The sequence below is a fragment of the Octopus bimaculoides genome, chromosome 2 (genome assembly GCF_001194135.2).
Source record: "Octopus bimaculoides isolate UCB-OBI-ISO-001 chromosome 2, ASM119413v2, whole genome shotgun sequence".
NCBI classification, from domain to species: Eukaryota; Metazoa; Mollusca; class Cephalopoda; order Octopoda; family Octopodidae; genus Octopus; species Octopus bimaculoides.
This window is the reverse complement of record NC_068982.1, coordinates 177,958,373-177,974,230: the sequence shown is the minus strand read 5'-3', so window position 1 is coordinate 177,974,230 and position 15,858 is coordinate 177,958,373. Positions and strand designations below refer to the sequence as shown.

At 36.4% G+C, this 15,858-nt stretch overlaps 1 protein-coding gene across 7 annotated transcripts in view; it reads right to left on the bottom strand.

The window, feature by feature from the left end:
* The window catches only part of LOC106878697 (guanine nucleotide exchange protein SMCR8), an 84,301-nt gene that overhangs the window by 44,322 nt on the left and 24,121 nt on the right, over positions 1 to 15,858 (bottom strand). For all 7 annotated transcript variants that reach the window (XR_008263496.1, XM_052965761.1, XM_052965762.1 and 4 more), the window contains exons 8-12: positions 11,658 to 11,806; positions 7,951 to 8,524; positions 7,281 to 7,339; positions 6,498 to 6,611; positions 3,174 to 3,231 (exon numbers count right to left, since the gene is read on the bottom strand). Coding sequence is in view for 6 of the 7 variants with exons in the window: in XM_052965761.1 (XP_052821721.1) it covers positions 3,174 to 3,231; positions 6,498 to 6,611; positions 7,281 to 7,339; positions 7,951 to 8,524; positions 11,658 to 11,806 (954 nt within the window). In the remaining variant the exon portion in view is untranslated. The remainder of the gene's footprint in view (positions 1 to 3,173; positions 3,232 to 6,497; positions 6,612 to 7,280; positions 7,340 to 7,950; positions 8,525 to 11,657; positions 11,807 to 15,858) is intronic.

Below are 15,858 nucleotides of genomic sequence, written 5' to 3'. Positions count from 1 at the left end.
CATAAAAGACACCATTTCGAGCGTGGCCGTTTTCGTGCGGGTGACACGTAAAAGCACCCACTACACTCTCTGAGTGGTTGGCGTTAGGAAGGGCATCCAGCTGTAGAAACTCTGCCAAATTAGATTGGAGCCTGGTGTTGCCATCCGGTTTCACCAGTCCTCAGTCAAATCGTCCAACCCATGCTAGCATGGAAAGCGGACGTTAAACGATGATGATGATGATGATATATTCACTTACATGACAGCCTGCTAACAAATCTACTTGTATATGTATAAACTGTGGGTATTGAGGTGTCACTGCCTTTTATGTGTATCTCCTATTTAGTATGAGGGATGTTTCATTTACGAGCATGTACTCCTGTACATATTTGTCTGAGTGTTGGGCCCTTTGGGTGCTTGGATAAAATGCGTATGTGAAGTCGACCCAGTGTACCTCTATGTTGGTCTTTGGCATTTTGGTAGAGTATGGAGGACTGCTTTTTGCTGTCATATCATCTCAAATGTTTATTTAATCTTTCTGCAATGCTTCTAGATGTCTCACCAATGTATGTCATGTTCTTGTCTTTACAAGCACCCTCCATGCACCTTATGCAGTAGACTACATTTCTAGTTCTACAGTTAATGACAGGGTTAATCTTACATACCATGCTGTTCACATTGGTGCATGTGGTATTCTCAAAGGGGTATGACCTACATAACTTTGAACTGATGGAGCTCCATGGCTTTTCAATGATCTTAATGTTGAGTTTGGTCTACTTCAGAGCTTTCCTAAATTGTTGGGCTAGTTCTCCACGGGCTGTGGGCTCCTACAAACATCACTCCTTGATATTCTTTGGCCTTGTACCATGTGTTCACCCTGTTTGCTTTGTCACAAACTCTGTGTATCCTATACCAGTTTTTACCTCTGTATCTAGGGCAGGCACCACTGGCTTCATTACATATAATGCTATCTAACTTCTTTCTAGCTCCCCTGTATACCCGAATCCTATCTTTCTGGTCATATCCAGAGAATGAAGTTCTGTACAAGTTTCTTTGTTTCACAGGATTTGCACAGCGGGGTCACATTATTCATTATCCTAACTAAGTCTGCTATCAGTATGTTGATTTTCATGTTGTGTGACAAAACTGAGTTTTTGTGAACAACATATTTAGAAGTTATGGGTTTCATGTAATAGGAGTGGAGGAGCTGCACTCTCTTGTTCACAGTCTCTAACCAAAGTTCAGTAACAAAGACAGGGAGTCTATTGTTAGGGTGCCTAGTGAAGTAATCTATAGTTACCATGATACTTGGCTGCATGGAGTTAGTGGGTGCTATCTCTTATACTCCTCTCGGTTTCTACACTACAATTACTAGAGTTTGTCTAACTAGAATATTAATGTCATCTACATACCTACAGTAAAGCAAAACACTTGTATGCATGTGTGTACGTTTGTATGTATGTATTCTGCATATTCATCTTTGTGTGTATTTGTGTGCATACTTCTATCTCCTTGTGTGTGCGTGTTTGAGTGTGTCTATGTGTATGGGTTTGCTAAGGATTTTTTAAGTTTTCTGTCCCACTAGGTCATGAAGAGGCCAGTGGTGCCTGCTCTAGACACAGAGGTAAAGACTGGAATAAGATGCAGAGAGTTTGTGACAAAGTAGACACAGTGAACACATGGTACAAGGCTGAAAAATATCAAGGAGTGATGTTTGTAGAGGCCACAGCCCATGGAGTACTAGCCTAATGATTTAGGAAAGCTCTGAAGGAGACCAAACTCAACATTAAGATCACTGAAAAGCCAGGGAGCTCCATCAGATTACAGTTATGTAGGACAAACCCCTTTCAGAACTGCATTAAGATTAACCCTGTCATTAACTGTAGAACTAGAAATGTAGTCTACTGTGTAAGGTGCATAGAGGGTGCTTGTAAAGACAAGAACATGACATACGTTGGTGAGATATCTAAAAGCATTGCAGAGAGATTAAATAAACATTTGGGACAATATGACAACAAAATCAAGTCCTCCATACTTTACCAAAATGCCAAAGACGAACATGGAGGCACACTGTCAACTTGACATCCGCATTTTATCCTAGCACCCAAAGGAGCCAACACTCAGACAAATATAGGAGCACATCCTCATAAATAAAACATCCCCAATACTAAATAGGAGATACACATAGAAGGCAGTGATACCCCAATACCTACAGTTTATACATATACAAGTAGATTTGTTAGCAGGCTGTCATGTAAGTGAATATATATATATATATATATATATATATATAGGTAAATGGATATGTAGGTAAACAGATAGGTAAGTAGATAGATAGGTACATAGGTAATAAGGACAGATAAGCACACACACACATACACAAAAGGAGAGGGAAACACATGACCATATAAACACATCCACACACACACACAAGGACACATATGGAGACACATCCATACATAACAGACGCATGTACATAGTCAGACAAACCCATACACATAGACCTGCTCAAACACACACACAAGGAGACAGAGGTACACACACAAATACACACACACACACACACATGAATATGCAGAATACATAGACATACATATATATATATATGCATACACACACGTATACATACATACATACGTACATACATACATACATGCATGCATGCATAATTATGTGTATACATATGCACATGACTCTCCCCAGACACAAAAATATACTTTTAGTACGTGTACCACTAACATTAACTATATCCCTAAAGTAAGTAGAACTATATTGCTTTTAGTTTAATAATTTCTGCTATGTTTAAGTTTCAAACCATTATACTCTACACAACACACTACATAAAATAATAGTAAATAATATATTTATACTGAGTGTCATAGCATGTCTAGACATATTGAATTTGAAACTCAGTTTTCAATCATGAACGAAATCAAAAGCTCATTGGAAAAATATGTTACAACTCCCATTTTCATCTTTGTATTTGTTAGTCTGGGGAATAAGGGTAGGGGACAACTCAGTGAGGCTGATGCAGTATGTATTTGGTTTGAATATATGCATGTCTAACCAACAAGAGAGTTCCAGATGAGTGTAGTTCTACAGGAAAAGTACTCAGCACCAAATTTAGTATGAGGGATTTATAAAGCTAGCCAATTTCAAAAGCATGCATTAAATGAAATTATAAGGAAATTTACCAGTTAGATTTTTTTCCCATTGATGCATTTTCAAGATGGCTAAGTCTTGGCTATAATACTGGAATAAAAGAGAGAAGACATATAAATAGTCAAGTAAAATGAAGAGAAGAATTTTCGAGATTTTACTAGAATATTGTGATTATCATTTAATGTATTAGAGAATGCTAGATGGTACTACTACTATTACTGATGCAGCAGCAACAACAACAATTATCGCTCACATCAGAACAAAAATGTAGAGGGACAGAATTGAAATTTGTAGTGTATTTAATCTAACAAATTTGTAAAAGATTGATAGTTGCAATAGAGACATTAGTCTCTCTCTATCACCTTTCAATATAATTATATATGAAAAAACAGTAGAAATTAACAACATAATAAAAATAAGTTTTATTTTTGATGATGCTTGGTTTTATAAATCCTGTGTTACTCAGCTTAGCAGCCGCTGATTAAGTTGTAATTGGTATTGGAAGGTTAAGAGCCTCCTTGATGTATGCCAGAGGAGCAAATAGCTATCATATCGATAGCAATGTGGTGAAGAGTGCTTCGTTGAGGAGCGAGGTGTTGTCACGTCGAAGGTCTCTCGCTCAACTGACTTACAAAATGAAACAAACTCTTTAAGTACTAGTTTTACTACGCATGCGCACTCAAGGGACTTCCGGAAAGGCAAGTCCTTTGCGCATGTGCAGATAGTACTTCCTCAATGGCAGCTATAATTTCGCGCCACTACAAATTAAATATTCTGCTCAAAAAGAAGTGAGAAAAAAACAAAAAGGATGAAAATAATTTTAAAATGGGAAGAAATAGATGAAATCAATTAGTAAGAATAAGGTCACACTCTGAAATAATTAGTGAAAATCAGCAAGCATTATGGAATGACATACAGGTGAACTTTGGAAAACAATATGGATTCTTTTTATTAATAACTAAAAGCATCAAAATATATTAGTCTGCAGATCTCTCTCTCTCTCTCTCTCTCTATTTCACAAGAGTTTTGAGCTATGAAGGCATACAAGCTACTTGTTCTGTTTTCTCTGGTCTATTTCACTATTTCTGTATTTATGATGTTGAATTCTGATAACTGGAGATATCACATATTTATGGATAACAGCTCAGAGACACTACATCAAATTTAAGACACTATTATTTATCATATTAAACTTTCTCATTCTCTTCTCTCAGCTTTCTCTCTCTCTCTCTCTCTCTCTCTCTCTCTCTCTCTCTCTCTCTCCTTCATAAAAGCAAAGAATACTGAAGATACATGAGCTGTTGGCTCTATCTGATAATTGCCTCATTTCTGCATCTACAATGTTCGATTATGATAATTAACAATATCACACATTTATGGATACACTCCATAAAGTGGCTAGAAGAAACTATGTGAAAAATGGAGCATATAAGTGAGACATGGTCAACCAACTCGTACCAGCATGGAAAATGAATTAGATAGTCTATTCCATTGGGAAAACATACCTAGCCAGTAGTGCTGTGGGGGTCATCACCCTTTATCTTGACAAATATCATCAAAGGCATGTAGTTTTCCAGATTGTAAAGAAGTGTGTTAGTGTGAATGAAGTGTTTTTGAGGAAAAAAATCATATGGAACAATAGTGGTGCTCTTGCCATGACTGATGCTGAGAAGAAAGTGGTATGGAAATGAAAAGCTGCTATGAGAGAGTGCTGAATGTGAAGAATATGAGGGAGAGGAATTACCCCAACACCACTCAACAAAGGGATTAGCTATTAAAGTTCACAGCTTTACAATTGAAAGCAAAGTATAGGTGCTGAGAACCTGAAAATATATGGTGAAGTAGGACATGTACTAGTCATTCATAAAGTTAATCAGATAGTACAGGGAAATGTCATACCCAAAGAATAGTATAACAGTAGGTAAGCTAGAAACAATCACCTTCATAAGTATAAAAATGATTGATCAAATTATGAGAGTAATGAGTTTTAGCACAACTAATTGGGAAGAGAATCAATTTAGATGAGATGCAATTTGGGTTTGTGCCAGAATAAGGTGCCACTGATGTTCTCTTCCTAGTGAGGCAACAATAGGGAAAGTTCTTAGCTAAAAGTAATTCCCTACACCTAGCATTTGTTGACCTGGAGAAGACCTTTGACAGAGTACTACACTCTGTAGGGTTATGATCACTAAGAAAGCTATGTGAAAATAAATGGCTCATGAGAGCCATGCAAGTCATGTACAGAGATACCATCAACAATGTGAGAGTTAGCAACAAGTTTAGTGAGAGTAGATGTGTATCAGAGATTGGTTCTCAGCCCCCTATAGTTCATTATAGATCTAAAGGTCATATCAGAAGAGTGTAAAACTGGTTATTAACGAGAACTGTTTACCAATAAGCTAATTATCAGCTAAATTCAGCAAAAATTTAAAAGAAATTCTAAATGTGTAAGTAAAACCTAAAATTGAGAGGCCCTAAAGTAATCCTAACAAAGACAAGTTTTAGGAGGATAGAAGAGAGACCTCTAATGCCATCTATAAAATGGCTGTGCTCAATATGCAGAAAAAGACTAGACAAGAATTCTGTATGTACTAAATGTAAGGTATGATGACACAAGAGGTGTAGTGGGATTACAGACAGGCTGACAGAGGGGAAATATTTCGTATGTAGCAGGAGTACAGGAGAAGTTAGCAGCAATAAAAATTGTGAAATAAATTTTTCAAGCTTGTAAGTTTCAGAGAAGTAGTTGATAGCCACGATTACCAAGATAATCTAGGTATCTGAAGATAAATGTTGCAAAGTGCAATATTGCATAATTGTGAAACATGGGCATTGAATATAGATGTATGAAGGCTGGAGAGGAATGAAGCAAGCATACTTTGCTGGATGTGATATGTTAGTGTATATGGATGGTAAAGCACAAATGAGCTGAGAAAAAAACTGGGTATAAAAAGAATTAGATTTGGTTTGCAAGAGAAAAGACTGATATTATATGAGCATGTGATGCATGTGGAGGATGATGGCTTGTTAAGTGCCAAATAAGTCAAGTGACAGAAACTTGTGGAAGATGAAGACCAAAGGAAACCGGGGAAGAAATGGTGAAAGATGGCCTCAAGAAGCCAAACCTCAGAAAGGAGAAGACAAAAGACTATAATATGTAGTCCTTTGTAACCCATACAAACTTGGAAAACTAATACTCATATCTGTTGCTAACAAAAGTTTACTGATTAAAGATTAGTAAGCTATTATGCTATAATGTAAATGAATTATAGAAATGATCAACAATAATATGTAGGAGTGTTACAGTTAAATAAAAATAATACTGCAAGAAACAAATAGATTAAGCATCAACCTACCTGGTGTATTGATTCTAACTGCTTCCAATGATCATATCTATTGAGGCACATCAATTCTAGTTTACGCAGCATGAATTCAAACCGTTTTCGACTGGGGGGCTTATATAATTTAGGCTGAATAAAAGGAAGGTAATACTGATTTTATATAAGCTATTAGTAAAACAAAACAAAATGACATCTAATAGTAAATCATTTTACCAATTCAAATGTCTTATCCTCCAAACCATCTCACACTGGTAAAGATGTTAACAAATGATTCATGATAAGTTGCGCTTCTTGTTTAATATATTAGTGCCAAGGTAGCAGTAGGGCAGTGAAAATCTGGACACATTAAGAAATAAATTAATTTAAGTTTAAGTGTTAATGGTTCTTCCATGTTGTAGCTATTTTAGTTTCAACTCACAGTTTCAGATGGAGTTGTACTTGACAGACAAGTATAATTATAAAATAATCCTTTCTACTACAGCACAAAGCCATAAATTTTGGGGGAAGAGGCTTGTCAATTAATTGACCCCAATGCTCAACTAGTACTTATTTTATTGACTTCAAAGTGATGAAAAGCAAAGTTGACTTTGACAAAATTTGAAGACAGAACAGAAAGAGCCAAAAGAAATGCTGTTAAGCATTTTATCCAACACATTAACTATTATCTTTCATGTAATTAATGTTAAATAACAAAGAGACATGTCCATATAAAGATAATACGCATAATTCTTAATATACATAGTCTTAGAGTAAGTATAGAAAATAAAGTTGATTTCTAGAGTAAGACAAATTATTTACCTTGTAGTTTGAAGGGTAATCAATGAGAAATAGGTGACTGGTTTTGTCAGATTTGTGGTCTGTTAAATGGCAAATAAGAACATGCATTAATGAAACCCATTAAATTGTTGAGTGTTAAGGTTACTTGCTGTAGCTAAGAGGGACAAAACATTTTTTTACCAATTTCCCAGCAGAAGCTGTAGATACTTTGATAAAGATTAAAATTTAATTTGCCACAAATTCTTATAAAAAATTAGATATACTCATTCAATTATGGATTGGATAAGTTCAAGTGTTGGGGAGAAAAAGTGTGATTCTATAGTTAATAATTTGATAATGGAGATTTTTGCAAAAATGTTAGTAATTGATGACTGAACTATCACTGAAAAGACACAATAAATATTAAAATGAAGGGGAAAAATCCCCATAATTTTATAAGCTGATGCAAGTTGATACATATACAAAGTTCAGAAATCAGCATGTTTTAGGAGCTCATGTTTTATGGCAAGATCCCTTCAACATGAATAAGGAGGAAATACTATTTTTTCATATGGTAAATCAAGTAAGCCTCCTTTTACATTAATTTAAGCTTACTACTAATAAGTTACTACTTCAACTACTTTGACAGTGTTTTTTTGAATAATTTTAATTCATGTACATTTGGATTAAATTTATAAATAAATAAACTTACCCAATATAACTGAAGAAGAGTCTTCATGAGAAGAATTATCCTGCTGGAAAGAACTTGAAGATGCAAATGAAAATTCCGATTCACTGGAACATGGTACGACGGATTCCGATGATTGGCTTGAGCTCTCTGATCTGTTACTAACTTCCTTTGATAAACGTTCACATGAGGAAATATCAGAACAAGAAAATGACCTGTCAACATTGTTTACTACAACATACTGTTCATCAATAGGAGGGTCTTTATGCTTTGATTTCATACGACCTCGATGAAATGGGTGACTTGATGTTAAGTTATTGGGGATATGTTTGTCATGTTCAACATTAGTTGAAACATCTTTAGATATTTTATAATTTTTATTGATATTTGAGTCATTACAGCTTTTATCATCACCAACACCATCATGATTAATATTATGATGATCTGCTAACTGATCACTGTCAATAGTTGTCTGAACTGTTAAAGCTACTGGTCCATCTTCTCGACTATCATCTGTATGGCTGCTATCTTTACATGTTGGATTATATTTCACATTAGCTTTAGTTCTGTATGCTGCATAACTATTAAATAATTCAGGCTGAAATTAAAATATGAGTTTCATTAGGGACCTCATTATGATAATTCCTCAGAAATTGAATTATTAAAAACGAAATCAATTAATTAATGATTAAACTAGAACAATTCAAAGAATACATTTGTATATTTAAACTAAATATGGATAGAAAGGACACAAGAAAGTAAAGAGAGAACAGCAATAGAGAATTATATTTTTATCAAGGGAAAATGACTGGATGACTACTTATTGTTAAATCTTTAATTCCAAACGCCACACTGTTTCATTTTACAGATCTAGAATTGCCAACATATCATTTTCAAAGTGAAAGTGTCATCTCTAAAAACATAAACCAACATATTTTGTAGCTAATCTTATGGCTTCTTCAGATGACTTTCATAACAGTCAGCTCTACTGTACTGCTTATGAAACTATCCTATGTTTATCTGTAAAAGGAAAATTGACCCTTTCAGTATGTGGTCCTTATATCAGGAGCTCTTAGGCCATCAGAAAGGCAAGATATTTTGATTTAAAAAGGAAGAAATACGCTTCTACAAGAAATAGTTATTCTATAGGAAATAGTTATAATAGATACTTTGGTTATGTTCCTTGCAAAGGAAGACTCGAAAGGGTCATGTTTGGAGTGGTGAATGTTAAGAACAAAAGTTGAAATATAATTAATGAATAATATAAAAGGTGCCAAAGCTTTTAATATGTAAGAGTTGCATTATTTTAGTGTAGCCTTCATGTCAGCCCTGATTAAGCAGATTTTAGTCTATGATTAGAGTTTCGATGTTCAGATTTCTAGATTTCAGGCAGTGACCAGAAGTACATAAAAAGACAACAATGTACAAAGTGAGCTACTGTTTCCATAGATATTGTCAATGTAGTCATGCTGTTAGTGTATTATATAAGTTTTGCCATGTGCTGTTATTGTAATTTAATTGATTGTGGTTGTGTGTGTGTGTCATCACCATTTAATGTCTACTTTTTCATGCCTGCAATGGGTCAGACAGAATGCCAAAGCAAATTTTCACCCTTTCTGTCACCAACTTTCATCTATTTCCAAACAAGACCTGTTTTTCATGTTAGACACAAAACAAACAACATCACTTGACTGATGGCTATGCTCATTTACAATTACTACAAGACATCAAGACAAGGGCAACACACGCACACACATACATATGAGAGGCTTCTTTCAGTTTCAACCAGATCAACTCACAAGAGTTTTGTGGGCCCAGGCCATAGTAGAAAGACACTTTGTTAAGGTGCTGCACAATGCAAGTAAACCCAAGACTACTTGATTGAGAAATAAGCTTCTTAGCCCCACAGCCATGCCTGTACCAAATGATGCTTCACTGGCTCTGTAATATCAGTGTGCATGAATGATAGAGAGCAATTGAGCTGAAAGAAAAGCTGACTATTAGAAGAATTACATGAGTGAGTAAGAGAGATGTCTGTGCTGGTATAGGTGTGTTATGCATATAGATGGAAAGCAGTATAAAAAAAGTGCCAGATACTCAAAGTGGATGGAACTTGTGGAAGGGGGAAACCTAGAAAGGCATGGGACAAAGTGGTGAAGAGGGATCTCATGAAGTTCAGATTCATGAAAAAAGCATAAAGGGCTGCAACAATTGGCAAATTGTACCTCATCATCATCATCATCATCGTTTAACGTCCGTTTTCCATGCTGGCATGGGTTGGACGGTTTGACTGAGGTCTGGAAAGCCAGCGGCTGCACCAGGCTCCAATCTGATCTGGCAATGTTTCTACAGTTGGATGCCCTTCCTAATGCCAACCACTCCAAAAGTATAGCGGGTGCATTTTACATGCCACTAGCACAGGAGCCAGTCAGGTGGGCCTGGCATCAATTGCATTCAGATAGTGCTTTTTACATGCCACTGGCACAGGAGCCAGTCAGGATGTCTGGCATCAGCCACGTTCAGATGGTGCTTTTTATGTGCCACACAGCACGGGAGCCAGTCAGGCAGACCTGGATCGACCACACTTGAATGATGCTTTTAATTGTGCCACCGGCATGAAAGCCCGTCAGGGGGCACTGACCACAGCTACTATTTTAGTTTTACTTGATTCAACAGGTCTTCTCAAGCATATCATATTGCTCGACGCATCAAGGGTACTTTTAGTTGCTGGGTCTTCTCAATTGCAGCATATCTCCAGAGATCTCAGTCTCCGGTCATTGCCTCTATGAGAGCCAACGTTTAAAGGTCATTCTTCACCACCTCATCCCATGTCTTCCTGGGTCTACCTCTTCCACAGGTACCTTCCACAGTTAAGGAGTGGCACTTCCTCACACATCTGTCCTCATCTTTATGTAACACATAACCATACTAACGCAGTTATCTCTCTTGCACACCACATTTGATGCTTCTTATGTCCAACTTTTCTCTCAGGGCGCTCACACTCTGTCGTGTATGCACACTGACATTACACATCCAGCAGATCTTACTAGCTCCGTTTCTTTCAAGCCTATGCATGTTCTCAGCAGTCATGGCCCATGTTTCAGTGCCATATGGCATGGCAATTCACACACATGCATCATACATCTAACTGTTATCGTGAGGGAAAGGCCTTTAGTTGCCAGCAGAGGTAGGAACTCCCTGAACTTTACCCAGGTTATTCTTATTCTAGCCGCTACACTCTCAGAGCAACCACCTCCACTACAGACTTGGTTGCCTAGGTAGTGGAAGCTATCAACCACTTCTAGTTTTTCCCCTGGCATGTGATGGAATCTGTACATGCATGGCAAATAAAAAGCTAAAACAAGGTTAGTGAAGGATGTCTTAGCTTCACTCATCCTCTATTCTCTCACTTATACAACACTCATCTAAGAGCACAGTAACTTCAAACAAGAATTGATTCAACCCATGACAACCCATCAAACTCATGTCAGCATGGAAAAATACAATACATGATGATCATCATCATGATCATGATGACGACAATGATGATTGTAGTCACCGATATACATTTGTTTTTCCTTCACATTAGTATATTCTAATTGTCACTATATGTGACTTATTTGAAAAGAGCCAATAACAATAGCTATGCACTGGTGACTAACAAATACAATAACTAGAAATTATAGCATTGTTCTTCTTTATATAGGAATATAAAACAGTTTTCAACTTACCTTATATTCTTCTAAGGCTTCCAAAATGTTTAAAGTTTCTTGTCTAAGATATTCAAGACTTTGCACAGTGACAGTTGGTGTATCTGATGCAGAGGCAGTGTTATCATTTGTAATAAGAGAACAACCATCTGACTTTTGATTCAAGCAGTCTGAAAGAAAGGCAAAAGAAAGAAAAATAACAGAAATAATTCAATTTTATAAAGACTGTCTTCTGTTACAAAAGATGTCTCAAAAACAAATTTCTTTAATCAAATCCTTATATATGGATTTGGTTAAAAAGAGACGATGAGCGATGGCTAGAGAAATATTGAGCTTTGTTTTTAATAACCAGTTGATCTAGCAAGCGGGGCCTCATATCAGTAAGGGGGGCCGGTGCTCATTGATGCCGTCGAGAGGTAGGCCCCGAAACAGCACGCATTCTCTCCTGATGACCCCATACACTTGCTGGCTTCCGGTATGCGGAGTTCTCGACTGGTAGCACTTGCATGTGCAACTTGTTTGCAAGACATCTTTCATGAACTTCCAATTTTGAAAGTTGCAGGTGTTTTTTTTTAAAGAAAAAGAAAAATGCCTCCCAAGTTCATAGAACTGCTTGAATATTAAATAGAAGCGCTCTGGCAGTGAAACAATGAACTAATGGGAGCATAAATGAAAACAGGATAGCATGTGAGTGTTTATGGAGAGAAGTTTCATTAACATGCATGTATGCGAGTGAATTATCTTGTTTGATTACTCAGGGAAGAACAGTCATACCAACTTTACTGTTGTTGTAGTTCTTATTCAGGTTGCCCCAATATAAGTTTAATATTGCAATTCAAGCCCAAACCACTCTACCATTTTCATGAGGTTGTTCCATAAATTAATAGCATCAACTGTGAAGTAGAAGAAAAGAGTGATATCATGGAACATGCTTTGCAATCAAGACATGTTGGTGATTCCTGAATCTATGTTGTTGTTGGCACTCCGTCAAGGGTTCCAGTTGATCCGATCAACGGAACAGCCTGCTCGTGAAATTAACGTGCAAGTGGCTGAGCACTCCACAGACACGTGTACCCTTAACGTAGTTCTCGGGGATATTCAGCGTGACACAGAATGTGACAAGGCTGACCCTTTGAATTACAGGCACAACAGAAACAGGAAGAAAGAGTGAGAGAAAGTTGTGGTGAAAGAGTACACCAGGGTTCGCCACCATCCCCTGCCGGAGCCTTGTGGAGCTTTAGGTGTTTTCGCTCAATAAACACTCACAACGCCCGGTCTGGGAATCGAAACCGCGATCCCATGACCGCGAGTCTGCTGCCCTAGCCACTGGGCCATTGCGCCTCCACCCTGAATCTATATGACAGTGATGATCATTGAGTATTGCACCAAAAACAAGAGCACAGCTGTGCCAGTGCACGCCTTGTAACTTTGGATAAGACTCAGACTGTGAAGACCAGACCAAACTATGCCAGCATAGAAAACAGGCATACCTGATGCTAATGGGTCCACACTGGACTTGCATAATCAAGAATTAGCCAGCAAATTCCTTTGTAGATTACTGAAATTGTGAATTTATCTTGTTGCCAAGTACTGACAGTCAATGATTTAAAAATATTATTTCTTTGTTGAGCACAGGCTGCCATTCTTCTATAATGTGGTGAGTTAATATTTTGTAAGACCAAGAACTTGAACATAATGGAGTTGGGTATTGTGAGGTGTGAACAAAGTCTCTGTTGATTCAAGTATTGAAAGTCACAATCCTCTATCACATAAAGGTCAATAATGTTTGGCAAGTATTAGCTCAGTCTAGTAGTGATCATGTTTGGATCAGATTTTGAACCTGAAACTACAAAATCATTAGTACAGCTAACAAGATTGAATGCTTTGGAGACAAAAACTCAACTAACAAAAAAGAAAGTTGAAGAATAAAGGAAACGTCCAGCTCCTCTGTGAAACTCTGAAGTCTCATGGTTCCATTCTTAGATAACTTGTCCTTGGAACTTGGTTTTCAGCTGGCTCAAATATTTGCAACAGAATGAACTCCACTAAAGATACCCAAGAAAGGAGGTGGTGTTAAAGTGTCAACAGTTTAAGTCTACCACTCAAGAACTAAGAACATAAAACCAGAATAAATACAAGGCATCTCACCTGATACTCTAACAATTCCATTAATCCATTGCCCTGGATTGGAACTTATTTAATCAACCCCAAAAATATGAAAGGCAAAGTTGAGCTTGGTGGATTTGAACAAAGAGCCAAAGCAAATACAAGGAATTTTGTCCCATACTCTGATGGTTCTTCCAATTCATCACATTGTTAAGTCTTGTGCTACAGATAAATGTGTTGTAGACTGTTTGTTTTGGACAAATCCAACTGCAATGTATATTAAGAGCTGCAGAAATGCTCAAGTGTTGACATTTGAATCTGTACTAGTGGTCTTGGAGAGTTAAATGGGCACTGATTGTTAGTGAAAGGCACTTTCAAAAACTTTTACAATTAGATTGTAAAGAGATACTGGTCTGTACGATGCTGAGTCAGTTACAACTTTGCTAGACTTCACAAGAAAGATGATAGACAAAATCTTCGAAACTGCTGGGATTTTGCAGTTTTTGAGTAGAAAGTACATGATACCAAGCTTGCTAAGATTCTTCACATGATATAGTTAAACTGTCTGGATTTTCTGCTTTGGAATTTTTGAGTTTTTTTTTTCATTGCTAATTCTAGCTGTTCATCTTTTAATCTAAATGCTGTTATTTTAGCCATTTATCTTCCTAATTGTCTTCTAAAGTTTGAAATCCAATATATGTCATTGAATTTGTTTGCCAGCACTTCTAGATGTGAAATGAACTTGTTAAATATTTTGAGAATGCTTACTTTGGTTGTTCAATGCTTTCTTTGTTTTCCAATTCCTCAGTTTTTGTGCAATAATCAAAAGACTGGATAAGTTCTAGCTTTTATCCTCCTCCTCTCTCTCTTGAAATCTCAAATTAGCTGCTACTATTTTATAAACCCCAGTTATAATTTTAATGTTTGGTGCAGCCATCTGGTTTGCCAGTTCTCAGTCAAATCATCCAACCCATGCTAACATGGAAAGCGGACATTAAACGATGGTGATGATAAACAGATACAAAATAAGCTAATTCAAAAACAGTCATTTTCAACTGATAAAATTTAATCAATAGTCAAAAGTCAGGAGGAGATGAAAATACTTCATCTTAAGCAAAATTCTTTATTGCTGAGAAAAAATGGTTTTTGCCATTACAGATCACCTCCAATTTTTCTCCAACTTTAGATTCTAATTTTTATTCAATGCCTTTGCTCATTCAAAACACAAACAAACAAAAACGAATGGCTTTATGTAAACCTTCACTCTTCTTACTGTTAATTATGCAACTGGATAGCAGGAATACAATCAGTTTGATCAGGAGAGACAGACAAAGTTAGTTACAGTTCTATATGAGTTAGCTACATTTATCATCATCATTATTAGGGTGGACTGGCAGAAATGTTAGAGCTTTGAAAAAATGTGTTGCGGTATTTCTTCCAGTTCTTTACTTTCTGAAATCTTGCCAAGGCCAACTTTGTCAGTTATCCCTTTGGGTTTGATAAAATAAAGTGCTTGTCAAGTACTGGAGTCAATTTAATTAACTGACCATCCCGCTGATTAACAAAATTCAGTCTTAATGCTTATATTATAAAATAATTAATTGAGTGGATTGGTAGAACTGGTAGTTTATCAAACATATTGCTCTGCAATAATTAATTACATCCAAGTTCAAATCAATTTATTCAGTAGCCCATTCATATACCTATGTTAGAAATCATTAAGTTAACTGCCTTTCATCCTTTTAGGCTTGATAAAATAAGTACCAGTTGAGCACTGGGATCAATGTAATCGACCTAGACCCCCTCCTTCAAAATTTCAGGCCTTGTGCTTATAGTAGAAAGGATTATTATTATTATTATTATTATTACATTTTGAATATAAATTCCACCAAGGTTAGCTTTATCTTAATTCCCTCCCCTCAAAAATGCATGCCCTTGTACCTAAATAACAAATTATATTTATCATGATGATCAATTTAATTTACTTATTAATATTTAATAATCCAAAATTAAACTGAAAAAGTTAAAGGATGAGGCACTGAATGCTGCACATGAAAAAAAAAAAAAATTCTTAACTGAAATCTACCCAGGTGGAGAACAAAATCTGGCAGTAATT